Source organism: Mastomys coucha, unplaced genomic scaffold, assembly GCF_008632895.1.
Source record: "Mastomys coucha isolate ucsf_1 unplaced genomic scaffold, UCSF_Mcou_1 pScaffold1, whole genome shotgun sequence".
Lineage (NCBI taxonomy): Eukaryota > Metazoa > Chordata > Mammalia > Rodentia > Muridae > Mastomys > Mastomys coucha.
The window spans coordinates 52,398,418-52,420,548 of record NW_022196891.1 but is presented as its reverse complement, the minus strand read 5'-3'; the positions used below and the strand labels follow the sequence as shown (position 1 = coordinate 52,420,548).

The window sequence follows — 22,131 nt, the reverse complement described above, 5'->3', positions numbered from 1 at the left end:
TAAAGGCATGCACCACCACTGCCCGGCAAACAACAACTTTTTAAACATAACACTCTTTCATACCTAACGCCTGTTCAAGAATGTCTTCAGCCTTGAGTGAGCTCACTGTATCCGCCTAGCTTTTGCAATACTGTTTATTTCTTTTTCTAGAAATATCACAAATGCTGCGGATGTTCATTTCCTTTGGTGGGAAACTCCCATTCCCTTGATGTTTTCCAGTTCCTTGTTCATTTGAACCCGGCTTCACTCATGCAGCACATGCTTGTAACTCAGTAAATGTTCAGTTACCTTTGGATCATTCTATACTAAACTCATTAATAACTAAAATGATTAATAAATACTTGTTTATTTTAGTAGGACAAATTGTGGAGAATGCATGAGACAATCTGAGAAACTGACCAAAATTTAAAACTTTTTTGAAGTTAGATCATGTGCACCATTATTTTTCCTGATAATTCAGAACCAGATTATTGGCTATCTAGCCATATCTTGAAACTGGAGAACCTCATGGGAGCTCAGGGAGTTACCAGAGGAGGAGTTCAGAGAGCAGACAGGGCACGTAAAACCAAAAAGATTAAATTGTATAACTATGTTTACAAATTATTTATATTCTGATTTAATGTGCTTTATTGTGTTCTCAGAATAAAGCCAAAACTTTCCAGCATAAAGACAAATGAACCTTTGTATGAATGATGTCTCTGGAAAAAAAAAAAAAGCAAGTCATTAAGCTCTGTGGTTTGAGGGAAGCTTGCTTCCATAAAGATAAAGGGCAAGTGCCTCCTTACAGCTCCTGTAGTGCTCTCGGCACTTTCTCTGGAGTTGTCTGTGCTCCTGAATAGTAAGCATTGCCGAGATGCTCTAAGGTAAAAAGCAACCCAGAAGATCTTAGAGAAAAAGTGGTGCAGGTTCTTTGTGATGTTTCTGTATTTCTCCCCCTATCTTTTACCCTAAGCTGCCACCTAATGGTAGACATGTTTAGAGCATCCAAAGAGTTCATTGGAATGTTAGACTCCTAGTAAACATTTGTATAATTTTGTACACTATTAGTTCAGTGGTTGTTTTTGTACCTCAGGGAAGTCATATTTGTTATTAACGTTCATTAGACAATGATTCTACTAAGGATATTTATTTTAACAGTTTGATTTCTTTGTGGGCACTATGAAGAATCCATCTTTAATTGGTCTTACTTAGGAACTTTAGTTCAATCTAGTAATCTTCTCTTTCCCTTTTGCTCTTCCCTCTTCTTTCTCCAGAACGAGGTCACTCTGACACCATGGTCTTCTTTTACCTGTGGGTCGTCTTTTGTATCATCAGTTCCTGCTATACCCTCATCTGGGATCTCAAGATGGACTGGGGTCTCTTTGATAAGAATGCAGGAGAAAACACTTTCCTCCGGGAAGAAATTGTATACCCCCAAAAAGTATGTATGGAATCGTCACACTATGGAAAAAAATAAAATCTTAGCTATGTCTGTAGTTAGGTCATACAGCAGAACTGACCCAAGATCTAGATATATTAACTAACATGATTACAAAATAATTATCCAGGATACCAATCTAGTCCACAAAAAAATTTATCTTGTTTGCTATATGGTAGGTGCAGTGAGACATTTGTTAGAAGTTAGAAGAGAATAATATATAATATATATGCTTTATATATTATGTATTATTTTAGGACTTTACTGGCATATTAGAATACAGAAGTAGGAGAAGCTGAATTTTAAATTAAAAAAAATATCCTTACACAGATGATTTAGTAAAGGTAAGTACCATGATTAGATCTTGAAAATATTAAGCAATGAACTGGGAATCTAGCTGTCTGTATCCAATCCCAGCTGTACCTCAAGACTGCAGGAGATTCTCCAAGGTAAGGGTATTAGACTATATTAGCTCTTGATGTGTTCTTTGGTCTAAAGTTCTGCTGTGGATAACATAGAGATCAAGTTAATAATTTTTAAAAAGATTTATTTATTTGTTTGATGTATGAGTACACTGTAGCTGTCTTCAGACACAGCAGAAGAGGGCATCAGATCCTATTACAGATGGTTGTGAGCCACCATGTGGTTGCTGGGAGTTGAACTCAAGACCTCTGGAAGAGCAGTCAGAACTCTTAACTGCTGAGCCATCTCTCAGACCCAAGTTAATAACATTTTAACCTATACCAAAATATCACCATTATGTCAGACTTGTGTTTTGAAAAGTATGTGACTGTGCAGTATTGAGTAGAGAAGGCAGTTTGCAAAGACTGAAGCAAAATAAGTGTGCAGAATGTGCATGTGTGAGGTGACTTCAGGTGAGCTCTTGCATGAAAGCAAGGATTCTAACGTAAAGGTTTAGAAAATATCACCGAAGCATTGAACATTATTTTATAATTCTCAACTAAAGGGAAACAAGGGGCCAGGCCAGCCGACAGCGTGCAGGTACAAGCAGGCTCAAGATTTCAGTTCCTAGTCCCATTTTAAAGAAAGAAAAGAAGGTCAGGTAAAACTGCTTCAGTGTTCACCATGGGTGTTTCTATGACTGTCTGGTGTGTGGTAAACACTGCAGCATATTTGTTTCTTGTGCTGAGTGCTGAAGCCCAGTCTCTTTATATAAATGTCAGTCTGTTTTCTGTCATAGCCTTCTCATTTATTGGCTTCCATGTAGGAAGACTAGTGAATAGAATCTTTTAGCCAGTTTCTTTATTATTACATATTTTAATGCTTTAGAAAATAAAATGTATACTTTCTAGAATTATAATTGCAAATTTATAAGAAAAAAAGTTAAGAAGCCATTTGTGAAGTCCAGTGAACCTTCATTATGAAATCCTGTTACAGCCCTCATACACATTCTGCCTGCCTTCTCTCAGTGGGGAACCTAGGTTGACAGTGTGTGTGTAATGAGACTGAGAAGGGGACTATGAAAAGATTAAACAGAGATCTTAAGGGAGGAGGGGTGGGAATGATGACCACAGTGACATGAAAGTAGAAGAAGAGCTACTGTGGGGGAAGAAGACAGGGTCCGGGAAAGGGGGTGGGAATGAATCTGTAAAGTCTTCAGAATGAAAACCATGAAGATGCCTACTGAAGCCTATCACTGATTGTATACTGCTTAAATTTTTTATTTGAAAATGAATAGCAGCCCATTGATAATGTTTAAAACTGACTAATCAAAATAGTAAAATATTTAAAATTATGGAGGACAAATAGGATGGATAATTATAAATGTTTGTCTCTAGGGAGTGAACAAAGAGGGCAGTAGAAGGGGACTGCTCATAGGTTCTTGTTAACCCTCCAGTGGTAATGAATATACTTTGTTAAAATTAAATAAAATAGGCTTGGAGAAAAGGCTCAGCATCTAAGTACACCTGCTGACCTCGGAGAGGACCTGTGTTCAGTTCCCAGAACCTCACGGCAGCTTACAACCATCTGTAACTCCAATGCCAGGGACTCATTGTCTTTTCCTGGCTTCCAAAGGCACCAGGCACACACATACTACACATATATACGTGCCAGCAATCACTCACACACGTAAAAGAAGAATACTTTTAAAAAGTAAATTAAATGAATACTACAGCTTAATACATAGGAGTTCTAGATACCAAAATGCCACAGCCTTAAAATATATTTTAAAGTGCTAATTTTGCTTAATAATAGGTAAATCATGTGTTCTGGGATCTATTGGCAGTTGTATATTTAAGACTCTTGGGTAAACTGCATTAGCTGAATACTATGTTCAGTCATATTTCTGAAATCCAAGCCTTGTTTTATATTTCAACATCAAAAAATAAGACAAAACTTGTATTATGTGTGGGATAAAGAAATTTGAACGTCTAAATATAAATGGTACAGTTAATAGATGTGCTATTCCCTGTAGTGCTAGAGACTTAGACGTTGCCTTCCCATGCTTCTCCTTGAGTGCAGCCTTAGCTGACCAAGGTCCTCACTTGAGTCTAAGCCTGAGTACAGTGTGGGCACAAATGATACTTGTTAAAGAATTTCTGAAACTCATACTATTTCATTTTGAATAGTGCACTATTTAGGAAAGCTAAGACTTATGTAACATTTCCCCATGAGCCTGTTGGTGGGATTGAAGTCTCAGCAGCTGTTCTTAGTGAGAAAAATGATGAGAACACTGTTGAGTTCTTAGTTAGAAAAATGATGAGAACATACTGTTTGTTTGCATTCCTAGGCCTACTACTACTGTGCCATCATAGAAGATGTGATACTGCGCTTCGCTTGGACTATCCAAATCTCTATTACTGCTACAACTTTTAAGCCTCATGTTGGGGACATCATTGCTACTGTCTTTGCCCCCCTTGAGGTTTTCCGGTAAGCAAACTATTGAACAGTATACCAAGGATTCCTTTAAAAGATGCCCAGTGCTAGGCCAGCATGCTGACTCAGCAGGTAAGACACTACCTAGTCTGATCCCCAGATGATAGAAGGAAATTGTCCTTGACCAACACTCATGAGCTATGACATGCAGGTCCACACATATACACACAAGACAATTAAATATAATAAAAAATTTAGGGGGCATAATCCAAGCACTCAGGAAAGCAGAGGCAAGTGAGTTCAAGGCCAGCTTGGTTTGCATAAAGAGTTCTAGACCAGCCAAAAATATATAATGAGATTTTGTCTAAATCATCATCATCATCATCACAAAAAGATAGATTTAAAAATAACAGAAATGAACCAAAACATCTACTGCTTTTTCTACTGTGAAAGAGAACCAAGAGGCACAGGATAGGAAGGAAGGTTTCTGAGAGTTTGAGTCCATGGCAGAGCAAGTGGACCAGGAACCAGAAGATGGAGGCCAAAATGAGGGCCAAGTATAGTTATCAAAGGTCCCAAGTGACCTTCTCTGGCCAGGCACCACCTCCTACATGTTCCATAGCCTTCCAAGTAATACTGGAAAGACTCAACCCATGAGCCTTTGGAGACATTTCAGATTCAAACCATTATGATATCTAATGCCTGCCGTCAAAGTTAAAATTATAAAACTGTTAAAATACTTTTAATAGACTGAAAGCAAAATTGATAGCAAATACAACTAAAAGCCACTGGCAATATAACCTTAAATGTATGTGTCAGAAAAGTAAAAAGCTTAAGAAATTAGAAAAATAAAAAATAAAACAGCAAACCAAATGCAAAAGAAGGAAAGACATAGACTAGATATTACCAGAATAGCAAGTAAATGTGCAATGGGGAACTTTTAACAAAAACAGGTTCTTTAAAAGCACAGCAGCTGGTAAAGGCAGAAGATGGCATGTCTGTCAGAAGTCCTAAAGACTAGGGATGGGGCCAGCATAGGCTAAGCCCTGTATCTCAGCCCTGGCACAGGATGGAAGGTCTGAAGTTGGGTTTTTGTTTTTTTAAGCTTTTTAGTTATTCTTTATGATTTTCACATTATGTACCCTAGTCCCACTCATCTCCAAGCTCCCTTGTATCTGCCCTTGCAATCTTAGGATTGAAAAAACTAAATAAATAAAGCATAGAAAGCATCTCATTGTGGAAACTATTGTATGTCACAGAGTGTCCCATAGTCTACCCCTCTGTAGGGGTATCTTCACTTGTAGATGTTCATTAGAATAAGTCATTGGTTTGGTCTGAGGCCTCTGTCTTCTGTGTCACTATCAATATTGGCTCCTCACCAGGCCTCCTCCCGGCTATCCTATGTCATGGAGATCCTGCAGTTTTGGATCAGTGGGACTGACCTTTGTTTTCATGCACCCCAGCAGTTCATAGATGATAGAGGTTTGTGATGGTCCTCAAAGACCTGGGCCCGAATGGTAGCTGAGCTGCTCAGCCTGCCCACTCTCCCTTATCCAGGGATGCTCTCCAGCACTGCTCCAGTTAGGGCCACCCAGTGCTGCCATGGCAGGAGGCAGAGAAAGTTTTCCTCCTGTCCTGCCCTCAGGGCCAGCTCACCCACACCCACACCCACATCCAGAGCCAGCTCCACTATGCTGCCCAGTCAAGGCATGGGGTCCAAGCTCCCAAGTGCTGCAGCTGGCAAGGGGCTGGGCCAGCTCTCCTGCTCTCACAACCTCAGGGTTGGCTGGGCCAGCTCGCCTACTTTCACAACCTCAGGGTTGGCTAGCCTGTGTCTTTGTCATCAGGGCCAGCTCTCCTACTCTCACAACCTCAGGGCTGGCTAACCTGTGTCTTTGTCATCAGGGCCAGCTTCTGGAGGTTTTTTAAAGAGAATGTAAGTACCATTAGATGATAGTCAAATTCCTCACAAAACAAAACATAGTTTTACTGCAATCAATAAGAAAATGGAAAATCTGTATCTTTTGAACACATCAAAATTTAAATCCATATCAGAATACTTTCCATGAAGAAAATTCCAGACAAAGAGAATTCTTCCAAATAGTTGAAGTCAAAATTTTACCAGTTTTTTAAAAGCTCTTCAGAGGAGAGGGACAAAGACAGGATTGCCTCACAGTTTATGTGTTCAGCATGACCTGACATTATCTGAACCTCCCAGGAGACTCCCAGAAAGACCCTGTGCTGTCACTATGCTGTCTTGTAACATAGTTGTAGAAATCCTGAACACATTAGCAAATGAATCTAATAGTATCTAAAAAGGTTAATACTTGAAAATTTAGCCTCATTCTATAAACTAAAGTTGTTTAATGTTTATCTTAATTACTGTTCTCTTACTATGAAGAGACACCATGGCCAGTGCAGTTTATAAAAGGACGCCCCTTACTAGGGCCTGCTTAGTCTCAGAGGGTCAGTATATGACCGTGGTGGAAGCATGGCAGCAGGCAGACAACTAAAGCCCACCCCCAGTGACATCTTCTATAGCAAGGCCATTCCCCTAATCCTTCCTGGACAGTTCCACCAACTGGAACTGGAGGAGCCTGTTGGAGCCACTCTCATTCAAACCACCACAGTGCTAAAAAATCAACTTGTATAATTTAACACAATCATAGAATGAGGGGACCCTGTTACATGTGGGAAAGGCTGTTGTTAACAATGCCTGGTTGGGCAAAGGGGTATGCCGCTATAGTCACAGCTATTTTTAAAGGATGTAGCAGAGGAAGATTGTTGGAGATCAGGCTATGCAACATAGTGAAAATTCAAAACCAAATAAACAAAAGTTTCAACATTTTAAAAATCAATACTTGTTTCTGGGGGGGGGGAGGGACAGAAAAAGATGCAAGATAATAAACACCATCAGCTCTCCATTATGGTTAGAGATGAACCCCTGTCTACTGATACCAGTTATGCTCCCACTGTGTACAAGTGTGGGCCAGGACAGTGAAGACATAAGTTAAGTTATAACAGCTTAAACCATATCACTTAATAACACTGGCTCACTAAAACACGTAGATGTGTAAACATTGACAAGTCAGTTATATGGTCAAGTGTGTGTGTGTGCGCACGCACGCGTGTGCATGCGTATGTTTCAGATGGAGTCAGTAAGACTAAATTCCAGTTCCCTATGCAGCCAAGGTTGAGCTTGATCCTACTGCTTCCTTCCAGTGCTGGGATTGCAGGTAGATGCCGACCATGCTTGGCAGTTCTGTAATGTATGGAGAAGCACAGAGGAAAGCAAGACTATCCTGAAAAGAACATAGTTTAGATTAGTATTCTGAGCTGCAGACTGGTCATATTGAAAGAACAAGACAGTGCACCATGTCCATAAGAGGTTAGACAAGTGGTGCACTGGAATGGAATGGGGCACCCAGAGACAGACGCATGTTGACACCACCTGTTGACAAAAGGAGTTGCATAACAGTGAAGAGAGAACATTAAACATGAGGCGGCTGACTATCTATATGGAAGAAGAAAACCCTGGCTTCTACCATATTTGGTATACAGAATCAGTTACAGGTAGATCACAGAGCTAAATAACTGCTACAAATACACCTTCTAGAAGTGGCATTCAGTGTAGTAATGTATTTTCATGTTTTAGGATAGCAGTTACATAATGTTTTTATATACTAGTTAAGCTATATACTAACATGCAAACTATTAAGGTGTATGTGATACACTTCTTTTTAATTGCATATTTATAATTATCTTGTGCATACGTATATGGATGCATGTGTATCATCATGCACCTGTGGAAGTCAGAGGACAGCTTGTGGAAACTGGTTCTCTCCTTCACATGAGTCCCAGTGACTGCAATCAAGTCCTCCCGCTTGGCAACACACACCTGCTGAGCCTTCTCACTGACCTATATTTAAGTTTTTACATAGCCCGAGAGAAATAAGTATTAGTTGGACTGACAGATAACTGCTCAGCAGTAACTGTGAGGGTAAAAGAATCATTAAAATTATGTTGTAGGTATGCTGGAGAAAGCGAAGGTCTCTCTCCCATTAGCTCTTCCCCAGGAAGCTAGCCTGCACAAGTGAGAGCATATAAGGACAGCTTTAGATGGGTAGCTAGTATTCCTGTGTTTCAGGACAAACATGGCCTGAAAATAAGATAGGATTGGAAGCAAAGCTAACCTTAAATGCAAAAGAGGACTCTGAAAAGAGTGTGCTCATTTGTTGATGCCATTGACTTTTTCTAGACTGTCTGTCTCTATCAGTTCTCCCTTCTTCATTTCCCCAAGCACATAGGTGAAAGACCTGAATCCACTCTGCCCCCTTGGCTGTCTCTGCTCTCGCTTCTCCCCATTCTTCCTCTCGGCTCGTGTGTGTTCCCAGTCTGAAAGACTATTTCATATGTGTATGTGTGTACATGTGTGAATGGAGCACAAACATGCCATTTGCATTGCCATGTGGAGATCAGCGTAGCAGCCTCAGTAGTTACTTCTCTCCTGCCACATTCTGGGGTCTAGGACCAACCTCAGTTTGTCTCCCTCTACTCAAGCACCTCTACCTCCTGAGCCATCTCGCCGACCCAACCCAGTTTTGTTTTTTTTTTTTAATTATCTGTAATAGAATTACAGACGAAATACTCTGTGGTACCAGGTATACCTCTGTCACCGTTCTTCATTGTTCGCCACTAGGGTGGAATTCCAGTGTTATACAATTTCCTGGTGACACAGAAGCATAGGTGGAGAAACTTATCCATCATCTTTATAGCTAATAAGTGGTGGAGCCATGATGTGAATCTAGTCAGTCTTCTAGAGTTGAGGCCCCTGGATTATGCTGTTCTAATAACTCTTGCCTTTGGTTCTCTGTATTTATCCTTTATCTCCCAGCAAAGCACTGTCTCCACTCAACTTCTCAGAGCTATGTTCTCCGTTCTTCCCAGCTTCTCAGCTCTGTTACTGATTCCCCTTCCCCTTGCCGCTGCAGGTGTCGGGATGGCGCTCTGCACTCTTGTCTCTTCTAATCATATTCCTAAAGCCTTAACTCTGCCTTGATCTCCAGCATACTGTGTCATCTGCCTGCTGAACCCTCCACGGGGGCTATCTAATGAGTAGGTAGCTGTAGCCTGACAGAAGGATCTGCTTCTTTGGTCCTAGTAATGATGTCATCTTCACTCAGACCACTTGACAGGTTCTGTCAGCTTCATCTCCAGTCTCCTAGCAGATCTCCAGTCTCTGCTTCGGGTCACCATTGCCTTCCTGGACTCCTACCCTACCCAGCCTCCCTCTGGACTTTTCTCCCTGTTCCAGTTGCTTCTCCACAGTAGAATAATCCATTTAGAACAAATCCTGTTGGTCTCCTTAGACGCTCACTGTGAGCGGTAGACTCTTTCCGGTGGTTTATGGGGCCCTGTGTGGATGGATGGCTGCTCCTCCTCTCCCTCTCCATCCTACTTCCTGCTGTTTTAACCACAACTTCCATTCCAGTGCACCAACAGTGTTTTCTTGGTCGGCCTTTTTCATCCTTGTCCCCCCTGCATAAGACATGTATCTCCAGGAGTCTCCTGTGACTTGCCTCTGGCATCACTCACACTTTTGTTGGATGCCACCTGTCAAAATCAGTTTCCCTAAGCATTCTTAAGAGGAGGACTCTGGGTTGCTTTTCTTTGCTGTCAGGCCTGCAGGGCACCTAACAGCTGATTATTTACTTACTTCCCCACTGCCAGGATAGACGCAGAGACCACCTGCATCATCCAGTGCCACTTCCTCATTTTTAATAAGCTCTCAGCCAATTAATAAACTTATTGGATAAAGAAAAATCACATTCCAAATTCTTGTCTCCTTCCCCCACTTCCCAGTCCTCATACCCTCTTTCTCTTTCATTTTTTTATTGTGCGGGTGGGTGATCATCAGGGGGCAGGGGCAGGAGCAACCTCAGTTGTCATTCCTCACCTGCCTTCCTCCTTTATTCAAGACAGAGGCTCTCACTGGCCTGGAACTTCACCAGGTAGACTGAGCTGGCTCCAGGGACCTGCAGGTCTCTGTTTGCCATCTTGTCTCAGTTGGAATTACGAAAGCAGCCTGCTGTGCCTGGCTTTTTACAAGTGGGTGTCCAGACTCAAGAGCTCATGCTTATTAGGCGGGTGCTTTCCCGGCTGGATCATCGTGTCTCTTTGATTTTAATAGTCTAGCCTATACTTGTTTTGTTTTGTTTTCTCCTCAGTGAGCAGGAACTTGAGCCTCCTGGAGGTTTACTGGTAGTAGTATATTCAGATCTTAACATGAACGTATTTACCCTATTTTGTTTAGGCGATTTGTGTGGAACTTCTTCCGCCTGGAGAACGAACATCTAAATAACTGTGGTGAATTCCGAGCCGTGCGAGACATCTCTGTGGCCCCCCTCAATGCGGATGACCAGACACTACTTGAGCAGATGATGGACCAGGAGGATGGGGTGCGAAACCGCCAGAAGAACCGGTCCTGGAAGTATAACCAGAGCATATCCCTGCGCAGGCCCCGCCTGGCTTCCCAGTACGTAGAGTAGAGCAGAGCACTCCTGTGTGGTTAGCAGCAAGTAACATTAGCTAAGAAGCTACCAGACTGGACCAGAGGAAGGTGCTGGCATTCGGCCATGCTTCCTCTCCAGGCAGTAGTTACAAACCACTCCATGTAGTCAAACTTCTGGAATATCTTCATGAGCACCTGAGAAATGCTGGTGTATTGCCTACTAAGTAGAGATGTCAAAGACCATAGGAACAAGTTTATTGGGAAATGACTTACCTGATTCCTGAGTATGACGTTTTGGGTGCAGATGACCTTCAAGTTAATTTAGAAACCTTGTGTAACCTTGACCAAATTCTTTCATTTCTGTTACCACTCTCTGTACATTGGAATGTGTATAGTTCAAAGGGAGATTAAGAAGAATAAATTCATTATTTGTGAAACTTACCCAGTATCATCACAGAAAGGCCCCAGCGAGTTGAAGGTACCTTATTAAATACGTAACTAGGATTTACATTGCATTCCTAAAGGTAATAGTAAGTTTAAAGCATACAGTGACTACACTCAATGTAGCAGAGCAGGTTACAATGAAAGGTGATTTCTGAGGGTAAGGGACTGTTTGGAAAAGGTAAAGGGAGTAGGAAGGAGGCGCGGGTGCTCAGACAGTAGTGAGAAAATATAATTGGGTGGGCTCATCTGAACTAACCCACACCTATAAGCCCAGCATTTTGACAGTGGAAACAGGAGGATCATAGCTACATAGCAAGCTCAAGGCTAGCCTGGTCCATAGTAGATCCTGTCTCAAAAACAAATAAATAGCCAAAGACTAAAAACTGCAAGCTTCATCTTGTAGGGGAAAAAAAAGAACAAAACAACAAAATATGTCCTTCCAAGAGGAGCGGCAGGAAAGGAGATTGTACTGACCCTGCACAGTGCAGTAGGAAAGGGAACTCTAAAGGCCAGAAGACTGCCTGGAGGCCATTGCCAGCGTGGGACAGGAAAGGCCTGGATTGGGATCGCAAAGTCAGACTAAAGGAGCAAGAGCAGATGAGCAGAAGGTGCTGTAGTAGCCCAGTGAGTCCAGAAGCCATGGGCTGCCAGAGCTTTAGTTAGAGACTGGGAATTCTCTGGAAAGAAAGAGTAGAGAAGAGAGAAAGCAGAAAACAGGAAGCTGAGTCTTACGAAGAAAAGTAAAGTAGCAGAAGTCACAGAAAGTCAGCAGGAAGGCATTGACAACCTGGGGTGCAGGAGCGCTAGGTGCCTGGAGAAAATGCTGACAAGCCAGAGCTCCTCACCGTGAAGGTCTCATAGCTACCAGCAGAGGGCAGTCTAGTCACACCTTCTGATCCAGAGGGTGGCTCCTGGGTGCTAGAGTCTGTTCTTTTCAGGTGTTTAAAGGGAAATGTTGGGAAACTAGATGGCAGCCAGAGGAAGGCTTTAAGAACGGGTTTATGGTACAAAGAGTGCAGGGAATCTAAAGTGAGATCTGAGTCTCAGCTCTAACGTCATGGATTCATGCAGCCTTAGCACAGCCTTAGCCTCCTGAATGTCAGCTAACCCATCTGTCAAGTGGGGGTAACAGATCTCCTGTCACAGACACTGCCTTCACTCTGGAGGCTAACAGTTTCGGGTTACCCGATCCCATTTTTATACGGTACAAGAATCTCTACACAGCCTCCTAAATATTGTGCCAGTTGACATCAGCAGTACTAACAGTTTGACTGAGGCCCCTGGTTATCACTGGGTAGCCAGTGCTCAAACTCAGATCCTTGTTTCTGGGTACTGCTCTGTCTGTTCGACATAACCTACTGCTGTTCCTACTTGGTCATTCGCAGTAGATAGCTCCTGTATAGTGTGCATGCTTGGTGGTGGGCAGAATGGATTCACCAGCACTGCGTGTGACTGATCCTCCATGTTTATTTCCTCTGACTACTCTAGGTCCAAGGCTCGTGACACTAAGGTATTGATAGAAGATACAGATGATGAGGCTAACACTTGAATTTGCTCAAGTCTAGAGTAATATCCTTGGTTTTCTACTCTACAATCCTTTCCTCGACCAACGCAACCTCCAGCACCTTTTTCCAGCTGAGAACAGGAGAGAACAGAACACGTTCCCGGGCTCTTCAAATCGGGTCCTATGGACTCCGAGCAAGCTCACTGTGTTTCTTTTCTTTTCTTCTGGTTTAATCTTCATTTTCTATTTTTAAAACAAATACTTCATTTTGCCAATCAGAAGATGTTTTAAGGAACAAAAACCTAATATCTTATGGATTGTTTACAATCACAAAGATACAGATGCCCATCAGGATGAAGAACAAGCATTGGAAGGGACCTCTGATGCACAGCATGGGATAACTCAGCTTCGCCGGCCCGGTTTTGACTGTTTGAAGCCGAACACCGGTTTTTAAATTTTCTGTCAGTTTCTATGGAGAGTTTTCCCTTCCTTCCTAGCCAGCGCAGAGGCACTGGCAGCACTTGCAGGGAAAGTGCAGTTTGGAGCAGCACCCTCCTCCACAAAGCTACTTTTAATTTGATGTGACTTTTCTCATCTGGGGAGGGTTTTGGGTGGGTAGGGAATATGATGTATTTGTTACATACAGTTTCTCATTATTTATGAAACTTAACCATAAATGAATGCTACCCCTGTGAAGGGAGGCAGGAGGAACTGAGGCTAGCTGGCATGGCTGAGGGTCAAGCCCACACACTTCTTTCAGGAAACAACTTGTATCGGTTTGATTTTTTTTCCCCCCTCATTTGTTTTAACTTTAAGCCAAAGTTTTATTGCTAAATTTTAAGTTGCTGCTCTACAGTCCCAAGCATCACTGTCATGGCCAGGCATCCCACTTGCATCCCACTGGCGAACATTCAGAGAAAAGGTTCTTACAGTTGTTTCTTTAGGAGCAGGTGCAGGAGACAGTCACCCAGATACCAGTCACAAAAATGACGTTTTGCCATGTGCTTCTGCATGTAGGAGAATTGTAATCTTTACCAACTCAATGGAAAGACAGGCCTACTTCAGACTCTTCACACTTATTAGACATTTCCCCTTCTGCTCTCACCTACTTCAGCCAGAACTTGATCAAATTAAAGTCTTTTGTGGGGACTGTATTTTTGAGCATCTAGAACAAATCCTTCCTCCTCCATATTCATTGACACAAAAGATCTTAGTGGCCATTTTTAAACCCAGCTGTATTAAAAGGTGATGTTGAATTTTATGCCCCGCTCCCCCTCCCCATGGCCTCTTTTTAATTTAGGGCCTCTAAACCTGGTCATACTTTTTAAATTATATTTCTTAGAAAATTCAGGGTATAAATACCTGCTTTATTCTTTATCTCACTCCCTTTCTTCATAAATTCTCTAGAGAAGCCTGGAGACACAGTATTTGACTTTCTTGAAAATGGTTGGTTTCGGATTTGGTATTTGTCAGCACTGGGAATATAGATCGTTGGTTGTAGTGACTGCCCAGTGCTCTTGAGACTCTTGATTTTCTCTCCAGCAGGGGTCAGGGTGGAGAGACAGCCATTATTCATTAAAATTAATATAAATACCAGGAAAAGGTAAATGCCCCCGCCCCTCAGATCTAGATGAAAGTCCCAGTAGGAGAGTCATGGGCGTTCACTCATGTGTGCCCTTATCAGATTAACTTTAGACAGAGAACCGGTGACTAGGGATACAGCATTAACACTTCCGTTGTTTTAAAACTTGGCTACTGCTCTTTAACTCTCTGTCATTAGCTCCACCTGCATATCAGACGTTTACTCATTAAAGTCACAGCACTGCTAGAATCCTACTGATTAACTCATCAACTTCCGTTTACAAAGCTTCTTCCATTTTTATTCTGACAAAGTTCCATTTTTTTTTTTCCTTTCTGGATTGAGATTTTTTAACAACACCCGCCCCCGTCCCACCCACCCCCTCAAAAAAGCTCACTCAATGTTGTAGGTTCTGTTGCTTTTTGTGTTTTGCCAAGCATGTCCCTTGCCCTAAAACTAAAGAGCAAACGTTTATTTAAAATAAAAACAAAACTATTAATAAATTGTATACTTTATAATAATCAATGGTAACAATTTAGAGACCCTTGGTAGATTAAAAGTTGCATTATTTCTATTTAGAATTTTTTTTTCCTTACTATTCTGGGGTTTTGTACTTTAAAGCTGGGGATAGATTTCACTGGTTTCTGAGGTAACAGCAGTAATGATTAGGAATATATAGAAAATTCAGTGACCAGTCATTTCTTGTACAAATAAAATCAGTGGTACTGTGTATCCAGAGCCCTGTGAATTGTCGGCTTCTTTCTCTGGTAGTGAGCCTGAGTGGCAGCTCACAGTTGACTCCCGACGCCCGACTCTGATGTCTTTATGTCTGTTAACATAGAGCCAGTCTTTCTCCTCTTGCCAGGATCCCAGGCCCTCATCAGTATTATTTCTTTCATAAATAATAAGTGATAGAGTATATTCCTTTTCTGATATCTGTCCTGTTGACTACTCAGAAGTAAGGCCCCCATGCTGCCCAGCTTACCATGGCAGATACCCCAATATGTGCTCAGTTACTCCAGCTGCATCTCCTCCTAGCTCTAGAGAGATTACTCCAGCAAAAGACTTTAGGAAACAACATGTGGATTCATTGTTTTCCTTTGAAAAAGGCAATGTGTATTTTCTTTCCTCGGTTTCATCTGCCCTAGGCAATATGAACAGTGTCCTGCTAATGTGATCTTAGATAATCCTGTACCCTGAAACTCTCGATGGAACATACCAATGTCATGTCACATAGCCCAGAGGTAACACTTATCTGATTGTAGCCTTAGAACTCTTAATTTTAGTCTTATTTGAAAAGGACCCCATTTTTAATAGCGCTTGAAATACCCCCAAAAGAAATGAAAAAGCGACTAAAGTCCACTTTTCACTTTATCCTCATGTAGCAAGCATTACAGTGCAAAGAGATGCTAGCAGTCTGTTGTTATAAGATCAGGCTACACCTGAGCTGCCTCGACAGTGGGGGCATTGATGATGTCCTCCCATACAGAGGCAGTGGCGTGATCAGCAATGAAGTCAGCCCCATAGTTAGGTGCAATGGCCATGTGCAGGCTTTTTATCCCCAGCCCCCTAGTATTACACTCCATAAACAAACGGTTTAGCTCTAGATTCAGGGACACAGTATGAATGCCAGTAGCTCAGCAAGAACCCAGATGAACTCTTAGAGGGGGCCCCACCTAGGAGCGATGACTCCCCAACGTTCTGAATGAGATCTCTTGGGCAATGTCTTTCCAACATGCTTCCCTGGTTTCTGAGCAGGGGAACCTAAAGCAAAGCAAAAGTAGAGCTGAGGCACATTGGCAGGAATTTGGAGGAATAGAATTTCATAGAGGGCAGAGTGGACTGGGGCCTTGGCAGCAGGAACAGGGCACTCGGTAAATCATGTGACTCAGGGCTGTTGTCTTCCTGTCCCTCTATGTCTCCCCTTCCTGTCACTTGCATTATTTAAGAATAGTTCTTTACTTCCAAATTCATTTTCCAAGCAGTAACTGCAGAGATTTCTTATTCTAAGAAAAAGGATTTAGAAACAACACTACCTGTGACATTATATTAAAACCATGGGATTCTCTAGTGATTACACTATTTCATAAATATGTTTTAGGTTTTTTGCTGGTTTAATAAAATTTGCCTCCCTCTCAATAGGAACTTTTTACTGTAAACAGTATGCTTCAGTATCTAAAACTAAGGTGACTTCTTAGACTAAACATTGATCGTGTTGAATCTTGAGCTACAGAAACCATCCTTCATTCTAATGAGCCAGTGACATTACTGACCAAGAGAAAATAGAAATTTGGGTTGAATTTTGAAAATGGTAATCTGTTTTCTAATTGTTTTTTGGTGGTCATTCACTTAAACATGAGTTTCTGCATTTCAGGTGTCAGTCGTGATACTGAATGTTAAAGCTCAAAGCTCCCAGCCTGCCTATTTCAAGTTTATACAATACCAGAACACATGGTGGTGTGGGATAGAGCTGATTATATTGTAGCATCAGTTTGTGGTATTCAGTATTAGGAACCAGCCCTCTAGCCAGCGTTAGCCACACTCTACTCAATGAATATATTTTAGAAAGCAAACACATTTCATTAGCCCTTCAAGAGCTGAAGTTAGAGAGTACAAAGTCCGCCTGACGGAGAAGAGGAGCTGATGGGTGTGGCCCCTGATGCCTTTCTTACATGAACTTTGAAAACTGATAACGAGTTGCCTGCCCTCTAGAAACAACCTTCAGAATATATTTTCTTATCGTGGATGAGGAAGTGAGGGGGACAAGATAAGTTTCCCCTAAAGTGGGGAAAAAACCATATCAATTTACAACTGAATATGTTTTCTTGTAGCAAACCTTCAGTTTATTTTATAAACCAATGCCAGCTTCAGGTTTTTTTATACAGTGCCATCCACCTACGGAGGACAATCAAATGACCTATTGTTTGCCTTGGATTCAGTGTCTATTGATTGAGTCTCATCTTGTGTACCTTTGAACTTAATTTCCACTTGACTCCTGTCCATCTGGACCACCACAAGGCAGAGGGCAGCCGGCGGCACTGCTGGACAGATGTGGGCATGTGAGAAAGGGCAGGGTCCCGCCTCACTGTCTCCCCAGTGCTCTCTCTAAAGCTCTTGCCTGCACTTCTCCTGCTGTCCCTGGCAACACTCATATGCTCTGGACAGGGAGAAGGACTGCTTATGACCTTAGTATTTGTTTTGAACTGTTAAGATAAAATTGTAAACCACTCTTATTTCAGTTGCAAAAAAACCCTTGAAGTTTTCTTACATTGTGAAGATCCATGTGGGGTTTCTGGGTTAGCACAGAAGCTTGTATCAATGAAGAGTATTTAGGAGGGAAATAGGGTGAAACTTGTTCTTTTTCTTTTCAAACCCTCTCCCTCTGCTGTGTACACACACACAGACACACCCTGTCCGTGTTGGTCAATGATGCTGTCCGGTGACTCCCTGAACTGTAGTTGTCAAGAATAACTATGATGGTGATTAGTCCTCTGTGGGTGACTCTTGCCCCGTTTGCACCCTTGCTTTCTTTCCTACTCTCCACTCTGGTAAATGGAAAAGGTGACGTCAAAGAATCAATGCCTGCTTGGACTCACATCGTATCTGTGACTGTGCTATTAGCTGTCTCCTTTTTCCTTCTTATATGGGTAGAGTTCTTATGACATGTGGAGTTTCCTTCTGGATAAGTAGGTTAATGCACAATGTGGTACTGTTCTATAGATTCTAGATGGTGTAAAAAGCAAAAAGTTAATGTGCTTATGTGTTTTTAAAAGAAAATAAGTGATTGGTTACAAAACTCTGGCCTTTTTCATTATTACAAGCTCTGTTTTCCAGCGGTGTGCCGACTTGTCACTGGTGAGTGGTCTGTGTCCCTGTGTGTTCTCTCTGTGTGTGTCTTGGATTCCTGACCATTATTCCCCTTAGTGCTAACATCCATATGGGCCTAACACAAACAGCTCACAATGTTGAATTAGAAAAACATACTTTACTAAATTCAAAAGCAATTTTTTAAAAAAAGAAGCAGACATAGTAGGATATACCTATGAGCCCCAGACTGAGGCAGGAGAATTGCTGTGAGTTTGAGACAGGCCCTGGCTACATAGTTCTGGACCACCTGGGAAAGAAACAGAGAAACAGACAGATGGAGAGACCAAGAGACCCTGCCCCCTCAAAATAATCTTAAATTGCTTCTTTTTTTTTTTTTTTTTAAAGGTATGGCTCTAAAAGAATAACATCAATCCAGGAAGTTTTGTCCTTTTCGTATACAAAAGGTCTCCAGCGTTAAATGAGACACTGTGTAACCACCTGCTGGCCAGCTGGACCCTTGTTGCTTCTGAGTCCATGTCCAAGGTGGGAAGGCAACCAGCTCTTCCTGCTGAGTTCCTGGGTCAGTCAGTATTTACTGAGGTCTGAGTAGGTGAAGTTACAAAATTAACTGTCCCTAAGAGGACTGTGCCCAGCGTGAGAAGAGGGGATGGCTTGCTGGCCGAGCGGGAGAGCCTTTGCCTCTAATGCAGACTGAGTGGGGATGAAGCCCTGCAGCCTCACACCCTCTGTAGCACACAGCACTTGTGTGTCTGTGACTTCCCTGTTTGCCAAATACACAGTGTTGCAGTCACATGTGAACCTACAGCAAAAGAATCTGCAACCCTAGATCAACCCAGAATCCCACCCAGATATCTAGTCTCGACACTCCTTGGACATCTGTGTCTTTCTCTGGATTTTTTTTTTTATTATTAAACCTTAAAAGGTTATAAGAATAATAAATAGTCAATTTGTCCTTTCTGACCCAGTTTCCAGTTTCCCACATTTTTCCACAAGGAAAATACACACACACACACATACACATTGTAAAGGGCAGTTTGGGGTGATTTTTGTTTGTTTATTTGTTTGCTTTGTTTTGTTTTTGTTTTTAAAAATAGGTTTTTCTGTATAGCCCTGCCTGTCATGGAACTCTGTAGACCAGGCTGGTCTCAAATTCGGCCTGCCTCTGCCTCCCAAGTGCTGGGGTTAAAGGCGTGTGCCAACACTGCCTGGCTGAGTTCTTACATTTTTTAAAAAAGAATTATTGATTTTATTTATGAGTACACTGTTGCTGTCTTCTGATACACTAGAGAGGGCATTGGATCCCATGAGAGATGGTTGTGAGCCACCACTGTGGTTGCTGGGACTTGAACTCAGGACCTCTGGAAGAACAGTCAAGGAAGTGCTCTTAACCACTGAACTATCTCTCCAGCCCCAGTTCTTACTTTTTTTGTTTGTTTTGTTTTGTTTTGTTTTTTTCGAGACAAAGTTTCTCTGAGTAGCCCTGACTGTCCTGGAACTCACTTTGTAGACCAGGCTGGCCTCGAACTCAGAAATCCGCCTGCCTCTGCCTCCCAAGTGCTGGGATTAAAGGCGTGTGCAGTTCTTACATTTTTAAAGATTAATTTACATCAAGTTCCTGCCATGTGCTTGATTGACATTACTTGGTTTCACCTAAAGTTGATTTCATTAATTTTATGAACCAGAGATGGTAGTAAGGTTCTTTATAAGTTACTTTTATGAAACCATTGGCAAATAAGCCAGATTCCTGGGTGGATGCACTCAAAATAAGATGGATTTTTCTTTACCAATTCCAGGGACTCTTCACCCTTTCCTGGGCAGTTAGTAAAACCTATTCTGATTACTTTTCATCCCTTGAAAAGTAAATTGTGGGACAGAACAGGATGGCAGTCAAGATGCTCCAATCTCCCTACGGAATAGCAAGTTGAACAACTCTGTACATGCCAGAAACACTACATACATGAGAGCTAAGGTCCAGTGAGTTACCAGTGCTTTTTTTTTTTTTAGCATGACGACAGGACAAGAGACTCCCTTGCCACTACACCCCTCTTGTACTTCAGACAGCCCAGCAGAGACATTTCCACTTACTAAAGGGAGCCCTCCTTAGTTAATTCCCATGAAGCCTGTAGACCTTAGGCTTGAAGCCCAGTACCAAAACTTCCATGGTAAAATCCAGGGATAACCTATCTTCATATGAGCAAGGAATGCCTCTACCACCCTCCTCCAGCCTCAGGCAGCATAGCTATTAGCAGGTGCCCACAGGTTCTAAAATGTGCTGATATCAGAAAAAGACTTGCACCCAAGTGGGATGGGCCTGTGTTGACTTGCATCACGGCCTGCTGTGCTATGAGTTTTGATGCCGATTCCCAAACTGTCCAGGCCCCTGTGGTCATTTAGGTGGTAATCAAGGGGGCCGAGAGCAGTATACTATGCTTTGTGTTCCTATTCACTGAGGGCAGGTTAAGCACAAGTCTTTGCTCTGGAAATCTGCTGGCAGATGAAACCCCATTCCCAGGCCTGCCTGTGCACAGAGCCTTAGGAAGCATCTCAGTATCAAGAGAAGACATATAACCCTACTGTGTTGGCCTAAACTGCAGCTGGCGCCTGCGGGAATCTTGAGCCACAAGTACCCTTCAGTAGGCAGTCGGTGGCAGTATGGCTGGAGAGCCTACCCCAGTGTTGTGTTGTGTTGCATTGGTTGGCTGTGTGCCCAGGCTATGGCACAGTTTGGTAGCAATGGTAGCCACACTTATGACTTAGAAATCAGGTTAGGTCAACTGTGGTTAGTGAATCTGGTTGGGCAGACTCCCATAGTGCCTGACCACAGCATGACGACTATGGGGAAGTATGCAGTCCTGCTCCAGCCACAGGGAGAAGCTTGAGAAGGCAGACTACCGTTGCTAGGTACTCTGCTGGTTCTTTCTCAGCAACACACAAGCAGTTAAGTAAATGTGGTATAAGTCAGTGTAGGCTACCCTGTAGCGTTGAAACAATTCGTGCTTTAGCAACAGACTCCATAAATATCAAGTCCGGGGCATCAACAAGCCAGTGTAGAAATGGTGACTGTAGCCAGCTGAGAAATTCAGCAAAGCCATGTACAGACAAAGCCAGATGAAGAAGAGTGGGGTAAAGACCTAGTAAATACCTACTGCTTCAGTGTGCCTGTGACCTCAGGATGTGCTTGAGGAAAGCAGGACCTCACCTCATACATTCCAGAAACACCTGTGAGAACAGCCAGTAAGAGAAGCGTGGGCGAGCATTCAGGGCAGCTGTTTGAGGATGCTCAGGGAGGTGAAGAAAAGAGTGCAGATCTTTAATTCTCAAAGAACCTAGCCACAGATGGAGCAACTTTTAAAAAGAAAATATTTGGAAAAATTCAAAACAGTAGAAGGAAGCCGTAGTAGGGCAGATCAAATAGAGACTCTGTGCTTAAAGACGGGTTATGTAAAAATGCACAGCCGGGAGGGGAGAAGGAAGAACGGAGTGACCGGACCTTTGTGGCGGCATTAGGAGAAAATATTTTTGAGTTTCTGGGATGAAAGAATGGAGGTGGGGTGCACGCCTTTCATCCCAGCACTCAAGCAGAAGCAGGCAAATCTTTGTAAGTTCGAGGCCAGCTTGGTCTACAGAGTAAGTTCCAGGACAGCCAGGGCTATACAGAGAAACCCTCTCTCAACAACAAAACAGAATACCAAAGGCATAGGAAGCTTATCCAAAGAAATAACAGGAAAGTCCCCCAAACTAAGAAAGGGCACAAAGTTGGGTGAAAGGAAGTCATGGTCGAGCTCTTAAAGGAAAGGGGGAAGAGAAGCTTCCCAAGCCTGCAAGTGAATAAACAACGCATTCAAGCAAGCAAGTGCCTTGGTCTGCCAGTCCGCAGGAATTTGACAGGCCAGGAGAGAACAGCATGAGACTCTCAGAAGTACTGAAGGGAGAAAAAATGCTCAGCCAAAATTACTGTGTCCAGGAAAGCTCTCATTTAGAAATACAGAAACACATTCCCAGACAAACAA

At 42.5% G+C, this 22,131-nt stretch overlaps 1 protein-coding gene across 1 annotated transcript in view; it reads left to right on the top strand.

The window, feature by feature from the left end:
* Positions 1-18,124, top strand: part of Xpr1 (xenotropic and polytropic retrovirus receptor 1) — a 150,160-nt gene extending 132,036 nt beyond the window's left edge. Inside the window, exons 12-15 of the mRNA XM_031385244.1 lie at positions 1,254-1,420; positions 4,170-4,309; positions 10,569-10,790; positions 12,699-18,124. Coding sequence (XP_031241104.1) covers positions 1,254-1,420; positions 4,170-4,309; positions 10,569-10,790; positions 12,699-12,759 — 590 coding nt within the window. The 3' untranslated portion in view covers positions 12,760-18,124. The remainder of the gene's footprint in view (positions 1-1,253; positions 1,421-4,169; positions 4,310-10,568; positions 10,791-12,698) is intronic.
* The last annotated feature ends 4,007 nt before the right edge of the window (positions 18,125-22,131 follow it).